The sequence below is a fragment of the Salmo salar genome, chromosome ssa10, assembly GCF_905237065.1.
Source record: "Salmo salar chromosome ssa10, Ssal_v3.1, whole genome shotgun sequence".
NCBI lineage: Eukaryota > Metazoa > Chordata > Actinopteri > Salmoniformes > Salmonidae > Salmo > Salmo salar.
Genome location: NC_059451.1, coordinates 20,941,522 through 20,962,518, shown reverse-complemented (window position 1 = coordinate 20,962,518; position 20,997 = coordinate 20,941,522). Strand labels below are relative to the sequence as shown.

The 20,997-nt window shown below is 42.7% G+C and overlaps 1 protein-coding gene across 4 annotated transcripts in view; it reads left to right on the top strand.

Moving 5' to 3' along the window:
• The first annotated feature begins 489 nt into the window (after positions 1 to 489).
• Positions 490 to 20,997, top strand: part of LOC106613746 (serine/threonine-protein kinase STK11) — a 32,015-nt gene continuing 11,507 nt past the window's right edge. Inside the window, exons 1-10 of one of the 4 annotated variants that reach the window (XM_014216319.2) lie at positions 491 to 657; positions 1,365 to 1,420; positions 1,869 to 2,222; positions 2,617 to 2,700; positions 4,449 to 4,538; positions 4,655 to 4,787; positions 4,901 to 5,037; positions 5,361 to 5,488; positions 6,339 to 6,396; positions 13,283 to 13,485. In XM_014216319.2, coding sequence (XP_014071794.1) covers positions 1,936 to 2,222; positions 2,617 to 2,700; positions 4,449 to 4,538; positions 4,655 to 4,787; positions 4,901 to 5,037; positions 5,361 to 5,488; positions 6,339 to 6,396; positions 13,283 to 13,485 — 1,120 coding nt within the window. In that variant the 5' untranslated portion in view covers positions 491 to 657; positions 1,365 to 1,420; positions 1,869 to 1,935. Of the gene's footprint in view, positions 658 to 1,364; positions 2,223 to 2,616; positions 2,701 to 4,448; positions 4,539 to 4,654; positions 4,788 to 4,900; positions 5,038 to 5,360; positions 5,489 to 6,338; positions 6,397 to 13,282; positions 13,486 to 20,997 lie in introns of all 4 variants that reach the window. The other 3 variants (XM_014216318.2, XM_045687473.1, XM_014216320.2) reach the window with 3 other exon arrangements.

Below are 20,997 nucleotides of genomic sequence, written 5' to 3'. Positions count from 1 at the left end.
TTTGATATGGAGAATTTTAACCCCTCGGAGGATCACGCCATGTATTCTTATACCACAATTCTTAACGGTTGAAATATATTTCTGCATGGTGAATTTCTATGGTTTGGACACAGCGTTTCTAAACCCAGAGGCCAACATCGCGAGACTTCCGGGAACGCTTGCGAAACAGACCAAACAGACCAGGCCGGGGTTTGGGGCTTAAGTTAATGAGAGAATGAGTTAATGAGAGAAATTAAAAAGTATTCCTTAATTGTTAATTTTCTCGAAATCTAAATGCACAACCTAGATTCAAGACAAGTACTTAAGTAGTTGAACATATTACTACTCCAATCTCGAGAAAGTGACAAACTGAAACGTTTTTATTTTAGTCTAAAACAACTTTATATCGAAGGAGTGCCTTTGATTTGTTTGAATTTAGCGCGAGACGGCCATTAGACACGATTACGTATTTATACGCATGCGCTTTGCTAGTCAACGTCGCCATGACATCGCCTACAACTGTGATCGGGGATTTCTATTGGAGAAGCAGTTTGACCCTATCTTCATATTCTACTGTCTTTGGTTTGGAGCATGGAGTATGTAAACAAGATGGAGGCGTTTCTGACATCCAGCACTTCTACATGGGCAATCGATGATATCGGTCAAGTGGCATACAAGGTAAAGTTGACCTCTTTCAACATACAAAACATGTACCCCGTAACTGCAAATGTTATGAAAAATGACGTGGCGGCAGGGGACGTGAAATAAATGCAGCGTTCGTTACGTTATCTAGCAGGTTGGTCGTACATAGCTAGCTAGCTAGCTAGCTAGCTATCTATCTAGTATGCTTGCTAGCTAGCTAGCTAACTAGCTATCTATCTAGTATGCTTGCTAAGCTAGCTAGCCGAATGCTAATAACATTGCTTGGTTTGTGGATGTGACTGCGAAGCGTTACAGTAGTGAAGAGCTATTTGGCAAACAGGCTAGCTAGTTGGGGAGATATTGTTATTACACAAGAGTTGGCTGCTACAATGAATCGAATCTCAGAATTGTTATTGTGCCTCTGTGTGCCCGTACGGAAGCTATCTAGCCTCGCTCGCTATCTGCTGGTTTGCACTTTCCTATCTCACTGATTACTGTATATTACCCATGACCTGCTATTGTTGTTGAATGGATGTGATGTTCACAAGAATATTTAGCATTGTTTGTTGTAATTGGAGATAGTATTCAAATGTAAATCGTTATGATAGCACATCCATGTCATTGGTAGTGTGTATTTGTCATATTCCAAGCATTTGGAAGGTGCCATCTCATGATGTGAATTTCATCAAAATGCTTATGCGATTTTATCAAAATGCTTATGCGATTGTGCATTTGTAATGCAGATCTGAGGATCCCTGCAACGATTCATTGACGCTGGCAGACCAGTTTTGCAGTCTTGGCAAGTACCCCGGATTTATTCGGTACATGGGATGGAGGTAGAAAATTAGATCAGCTAAACATTGTAGAAGAACTCAATGAAAATCATATACCAGATTCACAATTAAGTTGCCCAAAACATGACATTCACCAAGAACCAAAGAAAGCTGCACACATCACAACACTGCATGTCCCAGGTGTCACAAGGACATGGCTAAGAAGGAGGGAATAGGCCTATATCATCAGAGAACAAAGAACCAAACCATTCCCTCATACCATAGCCAGACACTGTAGACAGTGTAATATTGGACAGTACCCAAACCCAATCCACTCACTTATCTGCTCAAGCAGTGCTGCATGGTCAGCAGGTTAAGGAGAACATTCTGTAGCCTTTCTGCAGTTGCAACATCCTGCATTTCAATATTCAGTATTGGAATATTTTTCTTGCAATTTCATATTGTCCGACCCAGGGCATCCAGAAACAAACAGTACAGTAGTATTAAAGAACAGTCACGTTGCTGAAGGGAAGCGGCAACCATGAATGACGAGGACATCCATGAACACATGGACTATTTGGAGAACGACTTGACCATGTGCATGCAAACCTTCATCCACCGCATCGACTCCACTGAAGTCATCTACGAGCCGCGGAGGAAGAAGGCCAAGCTGATTGGGAAGTACCTGATGGGAGACCTGCTGGGGGAGGGCTCCTACGGGAAGGTGAAGGAGATGCTGGACTCTGAGACCCTCTGCAGGAGGGCAGTCAAGATCCTCAAGAAGAAGAAGCTGAGACGCATCCCCAATGGGGAGCAAAATGTTAAAAAGTATGTGGAATGCTTTGCATGGCTTTTCAGTGTTTTTAGTGTTGATCTACAGAATAAGCTATCTGTGCTGATGATGGATTTGTTGTTTTGGTGTGTGAATAAGCTTCTAGTCAGATTATGTACTTCAGGAGTTACTCTGAGGAATTACTGAATGTAAAATTAACCTCACTATTGATTTGAAGTGGAATGTAAATTGAGCTTTTCAGGACACAAATTTTTATCTCAATAAATCTTGCCTTTGAAAGGCCAGAAGATAAAACAACATGAAGGTTGTTCAAATTACTTTTGCCCTGTATCTTTTGTTGTGAGTGCTGGTGAAAATGCATTATTATTTCATAGTGCAATTACTCCAGTTTTCCTATTACCATATCTAAACACTTTAATTTCTTTACAGAGAGATTCAGCTGCTACGAAGATTGAGGCACAAGAATATTATCCAGTTGGTCGAAGTTTTGTATAATGAGGAGAAACAAAAGATATATCCTTTAAAAAATGTTTTTATTCTTTAGCATGAGTATCTAAACCAAGGGGAGGGGCAAAGTATGCCCCGCGGGTCCTATCCGGCACTTGAATCCGGCCAACGAAACATTAAATGTACTTTTTTTTGGGAGATTACATTATTTTTTTAATTTTTTTTCTCGCCAATTTCGTGGTATCCAATTGGTAGTTACAGACTTGTCCCATCGCTACAACTCCCTTATGGGCTTGGGAGAGGCAAGGGTCGAGAGCCGTGCATCCTCCAAAACACGACCTAGCCAAGCTGTACTGCTTCTTGACATGATGCCCGCTTCACCCAGCCGCACCAATGTGTCAGAGGAAACACTGTGCACCTGGCGACCGCATCAGTGTGCACTGCGCCCGCCCCGCCACAAGATTCGCTAGAGCGCGATGGGACAAGGAAATCTCAGTCTGCCAAACCCTCTCCTAACCCGGATGACGATGGGCCAATTGTGCGCTGCCTCGTGGGTCTCCCGGTCACGGCCAGCTGTGACACAGCCTGGGATCTAACCCGGGTCTGTAGTGATGCCTCAAGCACTGCGATGCAGTGCCTTAGACCGCTGCGCCACTCAGGATGCCCCCGCAAATTGATTTTAACAAACAATTTGTCCCCCAAAAAATGCGGTCCTCTGTTGAATTTCAAAAATCCCGATGTGGCCCTCGACCCAAAATTTTGCCCACCCCTGATCTAAACCATAGTGATGTCTCACGAGTCATACAAGTCGCACTAACAAAGCCTTCGCAAGCACTGCATAAGATTTATCCAAGCATAATAACGTGTGGATAGTGGGTTAGGCTAGTCTATTTTGGGATGCCTTTTTCCTCACATCTGGAGAATTATCTTGTCCCATGGAACAGTTGTCGAGTAAGCTATGCAGATCAACTGTAAAAACAAGCATGCACTGTCCTTCAAAGCTCATGTTGCTGTAATTCAGCAGTATGACCACAAGGGGTCTCTGTTGGCCTCTTGGGGAGATAAAGGCAAGGTTAAATCAGATGGACTAACTAACTTCACAAGGCATTTACCTTCTGCCCCCCCAACTCACTGTCTTTGATTGTAATGATCTCTGGCTTGTCCTTAGTCTGCTGCTCTACACTACATAGACACTCAGTAGCCTTTGTCTCTGACATTAAAAGGGTCTCCCCAATACATTTTAGTACAGTTAACACTTAAGATGGCTTTAGAACCTGCTATTTAGGATCATGAAGGATTCTGCCAATGTCAGGTCAAATAAATCCCAATTGACATTTTAGGGTAATTGTTGAGGTGAGAACATTATTATAGGAACTAATGATCCCCTTTCATGCCTCTCTCCTCCCCGCTCTGGCCGAGGATGCTGGCTAGATGAGTGCCTTCTATAAGTGACCCTGAGGAGTGTGAATACAGAAATGAGTATTGTTTTGACATTCATTTTGACAATTTGTACGCTTTTATTGCCTTGTCATCTTCGGTCCATTCAGGAAGATGAATGTATTCTCAAGGACATTGCATGTTCCCAGACTTGGATAGATTTATATTTTGTGTATCTAGCTAGTTTCATGGATTAGTGACTAGTCAGTCAACCACATATTGATCAGTACTGTAGTAGACATTAGAATTCAAGGTTATTTGTGTAGAATTAATATAAATCCTTTGGTGATGATGTATAGCACGTTTGTTTTGGCGCCTTGCTAAATTACCAGTATGACACCATTGCCACCTTGTCTCTTTTCCTTGACTCTGCCTACGTATATGGTGATGGAATATTGTGTATGTGGAATGCAGGAGATGTTGGACAGTGTTGATGAGAAAAGGTTTCCAATCTTTCAAGCTCATGGGTATGTTTATCTTACATCTCAATTCAATAGTTATAGATATGTGGCTTAAAGATATCTGGCCAAACACTAACACCAAACAGTGACATTAATACAGATGTATTGCTATTTTTCCCCAGGTACTTTTGCCAGCTGCTAGACGGCTTGGAATATTTGCACAGCCAAGGAATAGTTCACAAAGATATTAAACCAGGGAATCTACTGCTGACGACGGATGGCGCACTAAGAATCTCCGACCTGGGTGTAGCAGAGGTGAGCCCCTAGTCCTCTGACTGTTTTCAGATATCCACTTTATATTGCCCTTTAATTGGGTTACCTTTATGGGGCCGAATGATTATCTGTGTATTCCTGTTTTCCCTCCCAAGGCGCTGCACCCATTTGCAGAGGACGACACGTGTTGTACGAGCCAGGGCTCTCCGGCCTTCCAGCCCCCAGAGATCGCCAACGGCCTGGACACCTTCTCAGGGTTCAAAGTGGACATCTGGTCTGCTGGTGTCACACTGTGAGTGGCCACTCCGACATTAATTGTTTCAGTTGGCATATTTATTTCATGCCTCTTGGGGGAAAAATACAATTTATTGAATTGAACATGCTTTGCTGTCTAATAATGTGAAACCTACATGGCTGCTCGGAGGCGTCCGCATGGTCCTAAACCACACTGTTGCCTCGTTTTTGTGCCACATTCCAATGATGATACTGGGGGGGGCAAAAATGTAATTTAAGAATGTGGGGGGGACATGCATCCCCGGTGAAAGTTGCACCCCTGGAGATTATTCTTCATTAAAGTACTCTTCTTGATTTTGGAATTGTATTTTTTTCTTTCAGTTATAACATAACAACCAGCCTGTACCCTTTCGAAGGTGACAACATCTATAAGCTGTTTGAGAACATTGGGAAGGGAGACTACAGTGTTCCAGAGGAGTGTGGCCCTCTGCTCTCTAGCCTGTTAAGAGGTAAGAGTCTAGACCAGGGCTCTCCAACCTTGTTGCTGGAGAACTACCTTCCTGTAGGGTTTCACTCCAACCCTACTCAAGGTCACCTGTTTCTAATAATTAGCTGGTGGATAAGCTTAATCAGGTTAGTTATAACTGGGGTTGGACTGAACCTACAGGAGGGTAACTCCTGGAACAGGGTTAAAGAGCCCTGGTCTAGACTGACTAACACTGCTGCTGGCACTCCCAATATTCTATTTCATGTTATTAAGCCTTATTAGAGATGAAAGCATTAGCTGCAGTAGTAAGAGTATTTTAGGGATGCCAACTTTGATCAATTATTTCTCAATTATGCTTTTAGATATATATGTCAACAATTATTCCTCCAAAGGACCATTCAGTGGATAACATTTTGTGAAAATCCCCCAAATCATGGCATCTTTTTGTCCTGGTTTTGTGGGGAATCACTCATTACAAGATGGCCACAGAATTATAGATTTTCCTCTTTATTGGACTTAATTTGACCACTCAAATGTACTTAGCAGTTAGTAGTGATTCATTCTTGGAGGTTTGTCTTTTGGAGATGGCTCTGGTGTGATTGTACCTTGTGTGTCACAACAATTGTTATTTTGATGTATCACGAATATGCAGTGTACTGAAAACATTTCTCAGATAAAGATGTGTTCGAAGGACAGGCACTCTGTTTTTCTCGATGGAAACGGTCATTATGCTCAATTGTCTGTTTTCATTGTTGTCAAATAGCCCTGATTTTATACACCGCACAAAAATAAGGACATAATGAAAGGAATAAATGCATCTCATCAAATTATTACGAAACTGTCAATAATAAATTTTTGTATTTTTCTTCCAGGAATGCTTGAGTATGACCCTGAGAAGAGGTTCTCAATACAAAACATTAGACAACACAAGTAAGTCATCGTGCTCCTTTTCTAGCTGAAGCAGCAATTGAACTTACCTCCATACTTGCTGAAGAGAGTGCTCTTAATTGAAATGAAAATTAAATCAGAGATTAATTGGGGGGGGGGCAGCAGTCCGGTGATGAGCAATGTCCAATCTATTTCTTTTCAACATAGGATGATGAATGTAAAGTGCTCGAGGAAACAAGCTGTCACTTTTGTGATAGATTTGTTGTCATTTGCATCTGTGCTCTGTTGAAGGCCAAATTGTATCATTTCCATAATGATGGGAGGAGAAAACAGAACCCACTGCCTCTTTCTTGGATCATGTGGAGGTCTAATATGAGGCCCATTGTGTTGGAACAGGCTTTTATACAATACATAACCTATATGATATAGGCTACTGCACATTACGCACCACAGAAACACATAATAGCCCATGGGGCTTACAAAGTTACAAGTATGGGCTAGCAAATTTTATTTTAATTTTGAAATGTAATAGGGCCTGTTTATATAATCAGTAGGCTGACGCATATATATCTTAAATATTTCCCGTAATGTTATAGCCTACCTTCTCTTTCTCTCTATTGTTGCTTCATCCCTTCCTCGCTTTCAACAGTTAAATGAAATGTTTTGTTGCCCTTATCTTCATCATTCTAATAACATCCTTGAATAATATAGGTTTAGAATTAGACGCAAAAGGCTTTCACTTCTCTTCACGAAGATTGAACGGTTAAGGGTCTGAACAAATAACTGCTACAGACCGCTATTGCGCGTTTGCTCTTCTTTCACACTACCCATGAGTTCTATTGGCTGCTGTATTTAGCATTCAGGAAACGAGCTTGCATCCCTATTCGAATAGTCTATTGGAATAAGAAATCATGTCCAGCAAGCTATTCCAGTCTAGTTTTTCCTGCATGGGACTCCAAGAGCTAAGGAGCATTATTTCAGGAGAGAGGCCAGCGGAACACGGGAGGTTCCGTATTGCGCAAGAGATAGTGGCTATAAGTTACAAGCTTATTATGCATAACCCATCATTAATTAGCCTAATATAAAGGCTGATACTGCATTGAATTTATTACCTGAAAGACATAGACTAGGACGTCTATATATAAATCTAGAACAACTGTTTTGGATGCAATTTGAATGTAGTTGATGGAGAGAGAGGACATAGAAAGAGTGCGCGCGCGTGCAATGATTTAAAGTAAAGATATTCGAGTGATGGGCTGTTTTTAAACTGCAACTGCAGTTTAACTCCAGATGGATGGATGGGTAAATTAGACACGCATTCTGTCTTTATGTTATTGTAACATAGGCTATGCTGCAGCAAGTGTAGGCCTACCTGTCACAAGAAAATAAAGTTACCGTGATGAGATCATGGGTCTACATGCAACTGCTGCTCCATAGTGAGATGGGCTGTCTACCCTGAGGATTGATTCATCATGCAGAGGCCGTAGCGAAGCCAGATTTAGACATTGCATATAATTTAACAGTTCCATTTCACGCCATGCTTTTCATGTAAATAATTTACCGGGTTCTCGCAGCTATTTATCCTGGGAGAAGGGAGTGGTTTTGGGCAATACATCTCGGTAACCGGGTTCCCGCCATTCAACCCTAGTTACAACCAATTATGCTTCCAACCTTTTGTATGCCTCTATCTAACATCACCAAGAAGTCATGTGGTAGTGAGAGCTGTTGCCTTATTTGGTGCTACCTCAGGGCTTCTGATGAGCTGTAGTTAAAAAGGCATCAGTCAGACAGGCAGCATTTCCCTGCCCAGCCAATCTATCGCTGCCTCTCTCTACTCCTAACTTTCCAGTTCCCCCCCCCCCAAGCCCTTAAAGACTCTTGACAACATGGGCTGATGCTCTGGTGAATGCCGGCTGCAGTTACCACGGCAACAGATGACTGAAGCGTATCTGTGTGATGCTAGAGCGCGGGGAGGGAGGGAGGGAAAATCACGTATTGTATTCACCGTGGGCCTCTCAAAACCGCTTTAAAATCATATTTCATTTTGGCTCACTGTATTGGGTGCAAAATGGAATGAGAGAAAGATGATGAAAACAGGTAGTGTAGATACATACACATGCTTGTAATGAACTATGTTGGCCTCCCGAGTGGCGCAGCGGTCTACGGCACTGCATCGCATTAAATGAACTGTGTTGGCGAGTTGGTTTAGATACGTCTAGCATATGCTTTTTCAATATTCAGTTTATTAACATGGCTTATTCATAGCTTATTAATTTGTTTTAACTTCAAGTTCCTTTCACTTCCAGGTATGGATTGCACATCATGATAGGATGTAGTGCGTCCCGTGTTGCCTAACCTACCTTAGTGCATGTTAATAACAAGCATTTCAAGCATGTTAATAAAAATTATTCAAGAGTATGTAATCAATCGCTCCTTCATATGTGGTCCTTCTATGTGTGGCCATGCCAAAATAAACCAAGGATAAGGAGGCGTAAATAGGAGCTGGAGAGAAACGACTGTATAAATATTTAACCAGGCAAAAGGGCAGATGGGTCTTTAAAATTAATTACCCAGCTCTGTGCAAATATTAACATTAAGGAGAATTACAATGGGTAGCGACACCATGCTGGAGTCAATGCAACTTTAATGTCCCGGCTCCTTAGGGGCCCCATTCTCATTAGGTGAAGCAGCTTCACTAGGCTGCATTATGGAGGCTTGATACTTATTATCCTACCCTACACACACACACACACACACACACACACACACACACACACACAATGTATTATCCTACCCTACACACACACACACACACACACACACACACACACACAATGTATTATCCTACCCTACACATTTTACTGGCCTTGTCTTAAATGCACATCACAATGAAGACACTGAACACAAATATAGACGCAACAATTTCAAATATTTTACTGAGTTATAGTTCATATAAGGAAATCAGGGCCTATTGAAATACATTCAATAGGCCCAAATCTATGGATTTCACATGACTGGGAATACTGATATGCATCTGTTGGTCACAGATATGTTTGAAAAAATATATATATTTAAGTAGGGGCATGGATCGGAAAACCAGTCAGTATCTGGTGTGACCACCGCTTGCCTCATGCTGTGCTACACATTTCCTTCTCATAGAGTTGATCAGGCTGTTGATTGTGGCCTGTGGAATGTTGTATGGAACATTTCTGTGATCTTTTAGTTCAGCTCATGACCCATGGGACCAACACTTTTGCATTTTATATTTTTGTTCAGTATACATATATCAGTTGCTTTAAGTAACTGCTTATTGCTTATTCCATTGGTTAGCCTTCTTTATATAACTAGTGAGCGGAGGTGGAGGAGAATGGCTGCAGCACTTGATCAGTGAGTGGGAGTGTGTCCTGTTATAATCATGGAAAAGATGGAGAAGATTTTGGACGGAGGTGTAGATTGAACGTAAAAGAGGAGTTGTACACGCAACGTACAGAAAACGCACACAATCAATCCCAAGTCACAATGTACAGAAAACGCATGCACCCACACACGCACTCATACTGTGCGCAGATACACCTACCTCTGTGGCCCCATGGCAAGGCTGTCGTCACTGACGCTGCATGTGTTACGAAACAAAAGGCCAAGGTCTCCACAGGCCTCTACCATTACTCACTCCTCTCTCCGAAAGGAAGCTGCCTGTTACATAGTGTGTTGCTTAGCTCTTCACTATTTCTGGCAATAGGAGGAAGGGGACGTGGGACATTTCTGCCTCCTAAAATATGAGCCCTGTCAAAATGATTCTGCTTCATGACATGCAGGAGATTTAGTGGTGACACATACTGCAGTGAGAATGACAAAGAAATCCTTGGTCAGTTGTCATGACACATCGCTCTATTGTTGTGCATTGCGGCTCTGCTTATGTTGTCCTTAATCTGCACTTATAGTCTGCCTACTTCAGAGCAAATCATGTCTGGCTGCAAAGACTACTTTGTTGTCCTGTATTTACTAGAGCTGGGTGTTTTCCAGGGACCTCACAATACGATACAGTATTGTGATTCGATATTGTGATTTTATTGCGATTTGGTGTTCCAAACATATTGCTCACCATATGTCTGCTGCAGAGAGACGAGGGGAACCCCCCCATCACTAGTATTTAGCCCAATGTGAGGACACTGGAGATTTGGCTTTGAAGCTGGCTTGGGAGTAGGCTTTTTACACTAACAAGTCTCTATCTCTGTACTGTACTTCAGTACAGTAGTTGAGTATTTGCATGTCAAATTACTATGATAGTAATGGATGACAGGGAGTGTCTTTTTTGAATATGAAACACATGAAAGGCCTGTGCTCTTGGGGGAGACCAGCTGTTTCCACCATGCCCCCTAATTAGGAGCCCCTAGTGTGTGTGCACGCTATTTGATGTGTAAATGAGTAAGAGAGAACCAGACCTGGCTTCAAATACATTATCTAAGTATTTGTTATTTAAATACTTATTCTATGTAATTGAGTATTTTCTAATAATGTGGTGCTGAATCAACTACCAGTCTTAGGAGTATTTTAAAACATTTCTATAAACGGCCTGCTATTTGAAACTATTTTCAAATACTTATTCCCAAATACATTATTTCAAAACTCTAGGCCCAAACTGACCTGGATTCAAATGCAAGGGAGTATTTGTATTTGAAAATACACTTGCCTGTGTATTTGAGTATTTTCAAATACACGCTGATACTTTCCAACTGTATTTCCAAATACAATTAGTGGAATATTAGAATGTATCTTCAAAGGAAAAAAATCTAGAAATTCTTACTTTGAAATGTATTTAAAAGTAATTTAAAATAATTGAAATTGTATTTGAACCCAGGTCTTGAGAGAACACACACTGTCTAATGACGTGGCATATGACAGAAGCTTGCCTCTTTGTCATAGAGATGTCAATGCCTGTCCCCATGTTCCTCTACATGTCAGCTGCAGAGCCCTGGGACATTCCCCCTTTAGTAGTTTCTTTCACACATTTAACAAGGATGTTGCATATGTTACATATACAGTGCATTCAGAATGCGTTCATACCCCTTGACTTATTCTACATTTTGTTGCATTCAAAATGGATTCTACAAATTATAATTCACTCATCTACACATAATACTCCATAATGACAAAGTGAAAACCTGCTTTAAAAAAATGTATATATATTCTAATGTATTGAAAATGAAATATGGAAATATCTAATTGACATAAGTATTCACAACCCTGAGGCAATACATGTTAGAATCACCTTTGGCAGCGATTACAGGTGAGTCTTTCTGGGTAAGTCTTTAAGAGCTTTGCACACCTGGATTGTACAATATTTGCACATTTTTCTTTTTAAAATTCTTCAAGCTCCGTCAAGTTGGTTGTTGATCATTGCTAGACAGGCATTTTCAAGTCTGCCATAGAATTTCAAGCCGATTTTTAAGTCAAAACTATAACGTGGAACATTCAATGTCATCTTGGTAAGCAACTCAAATGTGTAGGATTTGCCACAAAAATAACGCTTTCTATTCAGGATTTTTTTTTGCAGTTTTACTTTAGTACCTTATTGCAAACAGGATGCATATTTTGGAATCTTTATTCTGTACAGGCTTCCTTCTTTTCACTCTGTCATTTAGGTTGGTATTCTTGAGTAACTACGATGTTGTTGATCCATCCTCAGTTTTCTCCAATCACAGCCATTAAACTCGGTAACTGTTTTAAAATCACCATTGGCCACATGGTGAAATCCCTGAGCGGTTTCCTCTCCGGCATCTGAGTTAGGAAGGATGCCTGTATCTTTGTAGTGACTGGGTGTATTGGTACACCATCAAAAGTGGATTTAATAACTTCAACATGCTCAAAGGGATATTCAATGTCTGCTTTTAAAATGTTTACCCATCTACCAATCGGTGCCTGCCTTTTGCGAGGCATTTATTTATTTAATTTATTTATTTCACCTTTATTTAATCAGGTAGGCTAGTTGAGAACAAGTTCTCATTTACAAGCATTGGAAAACCTCCCTGGTCTTACTGGTTGAAATTCACTGTTTGACTGCGGGACCTTACAATTATCTGTATGTGTGGGGAAACAGAGATGTGGAAGTAATTCAAAAATCATGTTAAACACTATTATTACATATGCAACTTATGTGACTTGTTAAGCAAAGTTTTACTCCTGAACTTATTTAGGCTTGCCATAACACTTTTCATTTTTAACTAATTTGTAAAAATTCACAAACATAATTCCACTTTCACATTATGGGGTTGTGTGTGTGAGGCCAGTAACGCACAATTGAATACATTTTAAATTCCGGTTGTAACACATTTCTTGGGAGAAAAAAGCAAAGGGATGTTAATATTTTCTAAAGGCACTGTATTGTGATGTTTCCATAAGCAAATCCTCTTGTTTAAAGGGATTCTTCGGGATTTTGACAATGAGGTCCTTTATCGACTTCGCCTGAGTCAGATGCGTGAAGTTTGAAGGAAGTTGCTAACTAGCATTAGCGCAATGACTTGAAGCAGATACCCATAGACTTCCAGTCATTGTGCTAACACTATTTAGCATTGGCTCGTGAAACTACCTCTAACATACTGGACACAGAGATGCACATTTTATCCACAAGTTAATATGACTCTGGTTAAGTAGATAAAGGGTCTAATTGCTAAAATCCCAAAGTATGACACCTTAAGCAAATAAGGTGTCGCTGAGTCTTTTGCCTTGGGCATCTCCAGCATTATTAAGAATTGGTTCTCAACTGACTCACCTGGCTAAATTAGCTGCACAAATAAAGAATAAGCTTGATGGGTCCTAAATGAAAGGCATATATCGCCCCAAAAAATTAGGTAGGGGCCCAAAACTAAGATTGTATCTTATTTTAAGTTTTGGGAATTTTTATTCTATAACCAATGTTCTGTGGTTTTAGCTGGGTGAGGAAGAAACACCCTGCAACGGAGCCTCTGGTGCCCATGCCTCCCAGTGCTGACCGGAGGGACGCGTGGCGTAGTATGACCGTGCTGCCCTACCTGGAGCACCTGCACGGCTACGCCGACCAGGATGATGAGGATGACGACGAACTCTTCTACGGAGATGGAGAGATCATCTATTCTCAGGGTTTCACTATGACAGGTGAGAGACTGAGGGATTGAGATCGATGGAGAGGTGGAGCGATAGAGAAATGAAGAAGAATTTTTGATTTCCGAACTGAACTTTACAGCTGGTAGGCTGATAAGGTACATACAACATAAATACAGTGTTACTGTTACAACAGTGTTATGTAGGGGTTGGTGGGGGCTTCAAGTAAAGTGTTCCCTGGACAATAGTGTCAACTGTGCATTACATTCATGAGATTATTAAATGTCTACAGTTGATGTCAGAAGTTTACATACACCTTAGCCAAATACATTTAAACTCCGTTTTTCACAATTCCTGACATTTAATCCTAGTAAAAATTCCCTGTCTTAGGTCAGTCAGGATCACCACTTTATTTTAAGAATGTGAAATGTCAGAAAAATATTAGAGAGAATTATTTCTTTCATCACATTCCCAGTGGGTCAGAAGTTTACATACACTCAATTAGTATTTGGTAGCATTGCCTTTAACTTGGGTCAAACGTTTCAGGTAGCCTTCCACACGCTTCCCACAATAAGTTGGGTGAATTTCTTCCTCATAGACCTGGTGTAACTGAGTCAGGTTTGTAAGCCTCCTTGCTCGCACACGCCTTTTCAGTTCTTCCCACACATTTTCTATAGGATGAGGTCAGGGCTTTGTGATGGCCACTCTAATACCTTGACTTTGTTGTCCTTAAGCCATTTTGCCACAACTTTGGAAGTATGCTTGGGGTCATTGTCCATTTGGAAGAACCACATTGAGACCAAGCTTTAACTTCCTGACTGATGTCTTGATGTTGCTTCAACATCATTTTCTTTCCTCATGAAGCCATCTATTTTGTGAAGTGCACCAGTCCCTCCTGCAGCAAAGCACCCCCACAGCATGATGCTGCCACCCCCGTGCTTCATGGTTGGGATGGTGTTCTTCGGCTTGCGAGTCTCCCCCTTTTTCCTCCAAACGTAACGATGGTCATTATGGCCAAACAGTTCTATTTTTGTTTCATCAGACCAGAGGACATTTCTCCAAAATGTACGATCTTTGTCTCCATGTGCAGTTACAAACCATAGTCTGGCTTTTTTATGGCGGTTTTGGAGCAGTGGCTTCTTCCTTGCTGAGCAGCCTTTCAGGTTATGTCGATTATAGGACTCGTTTTACTGTGGATATATATATAGATACTTTTGTACCTGTTTCCTCCAGCATCTTCACAAGGTCCTTTGCTGTTGTTCTGGGATTCCACGGCTACGTGGTCCCATGGTGTTTGTACTTGCGTACTATTGTTTGTACAGATGAATGTGGGGGGGGGGGTCTGAGCATATTTGTAAACAACATCTGGTGCACGAAATCTGAGGAAGTCTCTAGATTTTGCTCGCCTGAAGTAGAGTATATTGTGATAAATTGCAGGCCACACTAATTGCCTAGAGTTTTCAGCTATACTTTTTGTGGCTGATTATTTACCACCACAGACAGATGCTGGCACTAAGACAGCACTCAGTCAGCTGTATAAGCAAACAGGAAACCACTCACCCAGAGGCGGCGCTCCTAGTGGCCGGAGACTTTAATGCAGGGAAACTTAAATCAGTTCTACCAAATTTCTATCAACATGTTAAATGTGCAATCAGAGGGGGAAAAATTCTATATCACCTGTACTCCACAAACAGCGATGCGTACCAAGCTCTCCCTCGCCCTCCATTTGGTAAATCCGACCACAACTCTCCTCCTGATTCCTGCTTACCATCAAAAATTAAAGCAGGAGGCGCCAGTGACTCGGTCTATAAAAAAGTGGTCAGATGAAGCAGATACCTAACTACAGGACTGTTTTGCTATCACAGACTGGAACATGTTCCGGGATTCTTCCGATGGCATTGAGGAGTACACCACATCAGTCACTGGCTTTATCAGTAAGTGCATCGAGGACGTCGTCCCCACAGTGACTGTACGTACATACCCCAACCAGAAGCCATGGATTACAGGCAACATTCGCACTGAGATAAAGGGTAGAGCTGCCGCTTTCAAAGTGCGGGACTCTAACCCGGAAGCTTACAAGACATCCTGCTATGCACTGCGACGAACCATAAAACAGGCAAAGCGTCAATACAGGGCTAAGATTGAATCATACTACACCGGCTCTGACGCTCGTCATATGTGACAGGGCTTGCAAACTATTAGACTACAAAGGGAAGCACAGCCGCAAGCTGCCCAGTGACACGAGCCTACGAGACGAGTTAAATCACTTCTATGCTCGCTTCGAGGCAAGCAACACTGAGGCATGCATCAGCTGTTCCGGACGACTGTGTGATCACGTTCTCCATAGCCGATGTGAGTAAGACCTTTAAACAAGTCAACATACACAAGGCTGCGGGGCCAGACAGATTACCAGGACGTGTGCGCCGGGCATGTGCTGACCAACTGGCAGGTGTCTTCACTGACATTTTCAACATGTCCCATGTCCCTGATTGAGTCTGTAATACCAACATGTTTCAAGCAGACCACCATAGTACCTGTGACCAAGAACACAAAGGCAACCTGCCTAAATGACTACAGACCCGTAGCACTCACGTCCGTAGCCATGAAGTGCTTTGAAAGGCTGGTCATGGCTCACATCAACAACATCCCAGAAGCCATAGACCCACTCCAATTTGCATACCGCCCAAACAGATCCACAGATGATGCAATCTATTGCACTTCACACTGCCCTTTCCCACCTGGACAAAAGGAACACCTACGTGAGAATGTTATTCATTGACTACAACTCAGCGTTCAACACCATAGTACCCTCAAAGTTCATCACAAAGCTAAGGATCCTGGGACTAAACACCTCCCTCTGCAACTGGATCCTGGACTTCCTGCCGGGCCGCCCCCGGGTGGTGAGAGTAGGTAGCAACACATCTGCCACGCTGATCCTCAACACTGGAGCCCCTCAGGGGTGCATGCTCAGTCCCCTCCTGTACTCCCTGTTCACCCACGACTGCATGGCTAGGCACGACTCCAACACCATCAAGTTTGCGGACGACACAACAGTGTTAGGCCTGATCACCGACAATGACGAGACAGTCTATAGGGAGGAGGTCAGAGACCTGGCCGGGTGGTGCCCTCAACGTAACCAAGACTAAGGAGATGATTGTGGACTACAGGAAAAGGAGGACTGAGTACGCCCCCATTCTCATCGACGGGGCTGTAGTGGAGAAGGTTGAGAGCTTCAAATTCCTTGGTGTCCACATCACCAACAAACTAGAATGGTCCAAACACACCAAGACAGTCGTGAGGAGGGCACGACAAAGCCTATTCCCCCTCAGGAAACTAAAAAGATTTGGCATGGATCCTGAGATCCTCAAAAGGTTCTACAGCTGCAACATCGAGAGCATCCTGACTGGTTGCATCACAGCCTGGTACGGCAACTGCTCGGCCTCCGACCGCAAGGCACTACAGAGGGTAGTGCGTACGGCCCAGTACATTACTGGGGCTAAGTTTCCTGCCATCCAGGACCTCTACACCAGGCGGTGTCAGAGGAAGGCCCTAAAAATTGTCAAAGACCCCAGCCACCCCAGTCATAGACTGTTCTCTCTACTACCGCATGGCAAGCGGTACCGGAGTGCCAAGTCTAGGACAAAAAGGCTTCTCAACAGTTTTTACCCCCAAGCCATAAGACTCCTGAACAGGTAATCAAATGGCTACCCGGACTATTTGCATTGTGTGCCCCCAACCCCCCTCTTTATCATATATGCAAAGTCACTTTAACTATACATTCATGTACATACTACCTCAGTTGGCCCGACCAACCAGTGCTCCCGCACATTGGCTAACCAGGCTATCTGCATTGTCCCACCACCCGACAACCCCCTTTACGCTACTGCTATTCTCTGTTCATCATATATGCATAGTCACTTTAACCAAATGTACATACTACCTCAATCAGCCTGACTTACCGATGTCTGTATGTAGGCTCGCTACTGTTTTTCACTGTCTTTTTTTACTGTTTTATTTCGTAACTATTGTTCACCTAATACCTTTTTTGCACTATTGGTTAGATCCTGTAAGTCAGCATTTCACTGTAAGGTCTACACCTGTTCTATTCGGCGCATGTGACAAATAAACTTTTGATTTGAAAATACTGTTTGACATTTGAGTTATATAATCAAGTTAAAGCTGCCATATGTAACTTTTTGGGTGACTAACCAAATTCACATAGAAATTGTGTTATAGCTCTGTAATTCTCACTGAAAGCAAATCTAAGATGCAGTCCATCTGTTCTATGTGCACTATTTCTATGCTTCCCGTTAAGTTTGTTTGTTTTTGCATCTTTTCCTTTCTGTTTTGTACACCAGCTGAAAATACGATAACTTTGGTTATGGAAAAAAATATTCTCTACACTTTTTACTTGCTTGTTTTGTCACAAACTGAAGTGAGGCAAACTATTAGAATTTTTGCAACCAGGAAATGGCGGAGGGATTTCTGCGTAGGGAATCTTTTAATATTTGAAATGGTATCTGTATTGTTTAACCTCTACGGGATTGGTCCCCCACCCCCCCGTGGGACAGTTGAGCTAATGTGATTTAGCATGAGGTTGTATGTAACCACGGGGACAATGGTGGTCTGCTTGAAACATGTAGGTATTACAGACTAGGTCAGGGCGAGGTTGAAAATGTCATTGAAGACACTTGCCAGTTGGTCAGCGCATGCTCGGATTACACATCCTGGTAATCCGTCTGGCCCTGCGGCCTTGTGAATGTTAACTTGTTTAAAGGACTTATTCACATCGGCTAAGGATACCGTGATCACACAGTCGTCCGGAACAGCTGGTGCTCTCATGCATGGTTCAGTGTTACTTGCCTCGACGCAAGCGTAGAAGGTTTAGCTCGTCTGGTAGGCTCGTGTCACTGGGAAGCTCGCGGCTCTGTTTCCCTTTGTAATCTGTGATAGTTTGCAAGCCCTGCCACATCTGACGAGTTTAGTAATCACTGTTTTGATGTCCAGAAGCTCTTTTCGATCATATGAAACGATGGCGTATATATATATATATATATATATATATATATATATCTATCTATATCTTCCAATTTTCAGGCCTGTCTATATATAATTCTTATCAATAACTTCAAAGACCTTCATTGTAAAGGGTTTAAACACTGTTTCCCATGCTTGTTCAATGAACCATAAACAACTAATGAACATGCACCTGTGAAAAGGTCGTTAAGACACTAACAGCTTACAGACGGTAGGCAATTAAGGTCACAGTTATGAAAACCTAGGACACTAGAGGCCTTTCTACTGGCTCTGAAAAACACCAAAAGAAAGATTAATCTGCATGAATGTGCTTTAGGCATCCTGCAAGGAGGCATGACTGCAGATGTGGCCAGGGCAATAAATTGCAATGTCCGTACTGTGAGATGCTTAAGACAGGGCTACAGGGAGACAGGACGGACAGCTGATCATGTAACAACACCTGCACAGGATCAGTACATCACCTGCGGGACAGGTACAGGATGGCAACAACAATTGCCCGAGTTACACCAGGAATGCACAATCCCTCCATCAGTCCTCAGACTGTCCGCAATAGGCTGAGAGAGGCTGGACTGAGGGCTTGTAGGCCTGTTGTAAGGCAGGTCCTCACCAGACATCACCGGCAACAACGTCGCTTATGGGCACAAACCCACCGTTGCTGGACCAGACAGGACTGGCAGAAAGTGCTCATCACTGACGAGTTGCGGTTTTGTCTCACCAGGGGTGATGGTCGGATTCGTGTTTATTGTCGAAGGAATGAGCGTGACACCGATGCCTGTACTCTGGAGTGGGATCAATGTGGAGGGTCCTTCATGGTCTGGGGCAGTGTGTCACAGCATCATCGGACTGCGCTTGTTGTCATTGCCTGCAATCTCAATGCTGTGCGTTACAGGGAAGACATCCTCCTCCCTCATGTGGTACCCTTCCTACAGGCTCATCCTGACATGACCCTCCAGCATGACAATCCCACCAGCCATACTGCTCGTTCTGTGCGTGATTTCCTACAAGACAGGAATGTGTGTTCTACCATGGCCAGCGAAGAGCCCGGATCTCAATCCCATTGAGCACGTCTGGAACCTTTTGGATCGGAGGGTGAGGGCTAGGGCCATCCCCCCCCCCCAGAAATGTCTGTGAACTTGCAGGTGCCTTGGTGAAAGAGTGGGGTAACAGTTCCACTGGATATCATAAGGTGAATGCACCAATTTGTAAGTCGCTCTGGATAAGAGCGTCTGCTAAATGACTTAAATGTAAATATCACAGCAAGAACTGGCAAATCTGGTGCAGTCCATGAGGAGGAGATGCACTGCAGTACTTAATGCAGCTGGTGGCCACAACAAATACTGACTGTTTACTTTTGATTTTGACCCCTCCCCCCTTTGTTCAGGGACACATTCAATTTCTGTTAGTCACAAGTCTGTGGAACTTGTTCAGTATGTCTCAGTTGTTGAATCTTATGTTCATACAAATATTTACACATGTTAAGTTTGCTGAAAATAAATGCAGTTGACAGTTTTTTTTTACTATATATATATATATATATGATCAGCACATAAACACACACTTGGTCAGGTGGCCATCCCCTCTGTCGCCATTATTAGATTAGATCAGGGCTCTCCATCCCTGTTCCTGGAGAGCAACCCTCCTGTAGTTTTTTGTTGTTGTTGCTCCAACCCCTGTTTTAACTAACCCGATTCAGCTTGTCAACCAGGTAATTATTAGGTTCAGATGGGTAGATTAGGGTTTGAGCGAAGACCTACAGGATGGTAGCTCTTCAGGGACAGGGTTGGAGAGCCCTGGATTAGATTATCATCCCAGATCTGTCCTCAGGAGGATATTGAATTGTCCCTGGTGTCATCTATGTACTAGTGAGTGAGTCCATCCGTCTCTTCGGAAGAGCTGGTCAGTCAATCTGTAATTGCATCAGCCCAGTGAGTCTGTGGGCTGGCTGCTACTATGGACCAGTGAGTCACTTTGCCCCGGCTCAGATTAGTGATTGGACAAGGTCATCGCTGAGAGGAGTCTGGAAGAGGAGGGAGCAGATGAAGTTGAGTACCTCAGGCTCTGAGAATGTCCATGGACTTGGTTGTTGGGTTCATTTCTACTGTCCTTAGAACTCTTTTTCTCTCTGTCTGTAACTTGCTGTGATGTGCACATATTTATATGGAGTATTGATATATTTATGTTTTGCATTGAGGACATTGATTTAGCATTGGTCATTTCTCACATTCTAACAGTTTGATGTCATAGTAATATAGTATAGCAGTAGCTAATGCCTGAAGGTAGACTTATATTGGCTGTCTTGAACAAATGTTGTAACATAAGGTGCTAGAAGCACTCAATAAGTCCTCGCCTGCCTCTGCTAATTACTGCATGCTGTTGGTGTCATGGGTCCGGTTAGAGACACGGTATAGTCATTCTTGGTCCACTGTTAAAGCCCTAGTCACCGGCTGTGATGTAGAATATATTACACACTAAGTATTTCAAATCTATAGCCAACTATGCGTTTCACTCCCTCAAAGCGACAGGGATCCA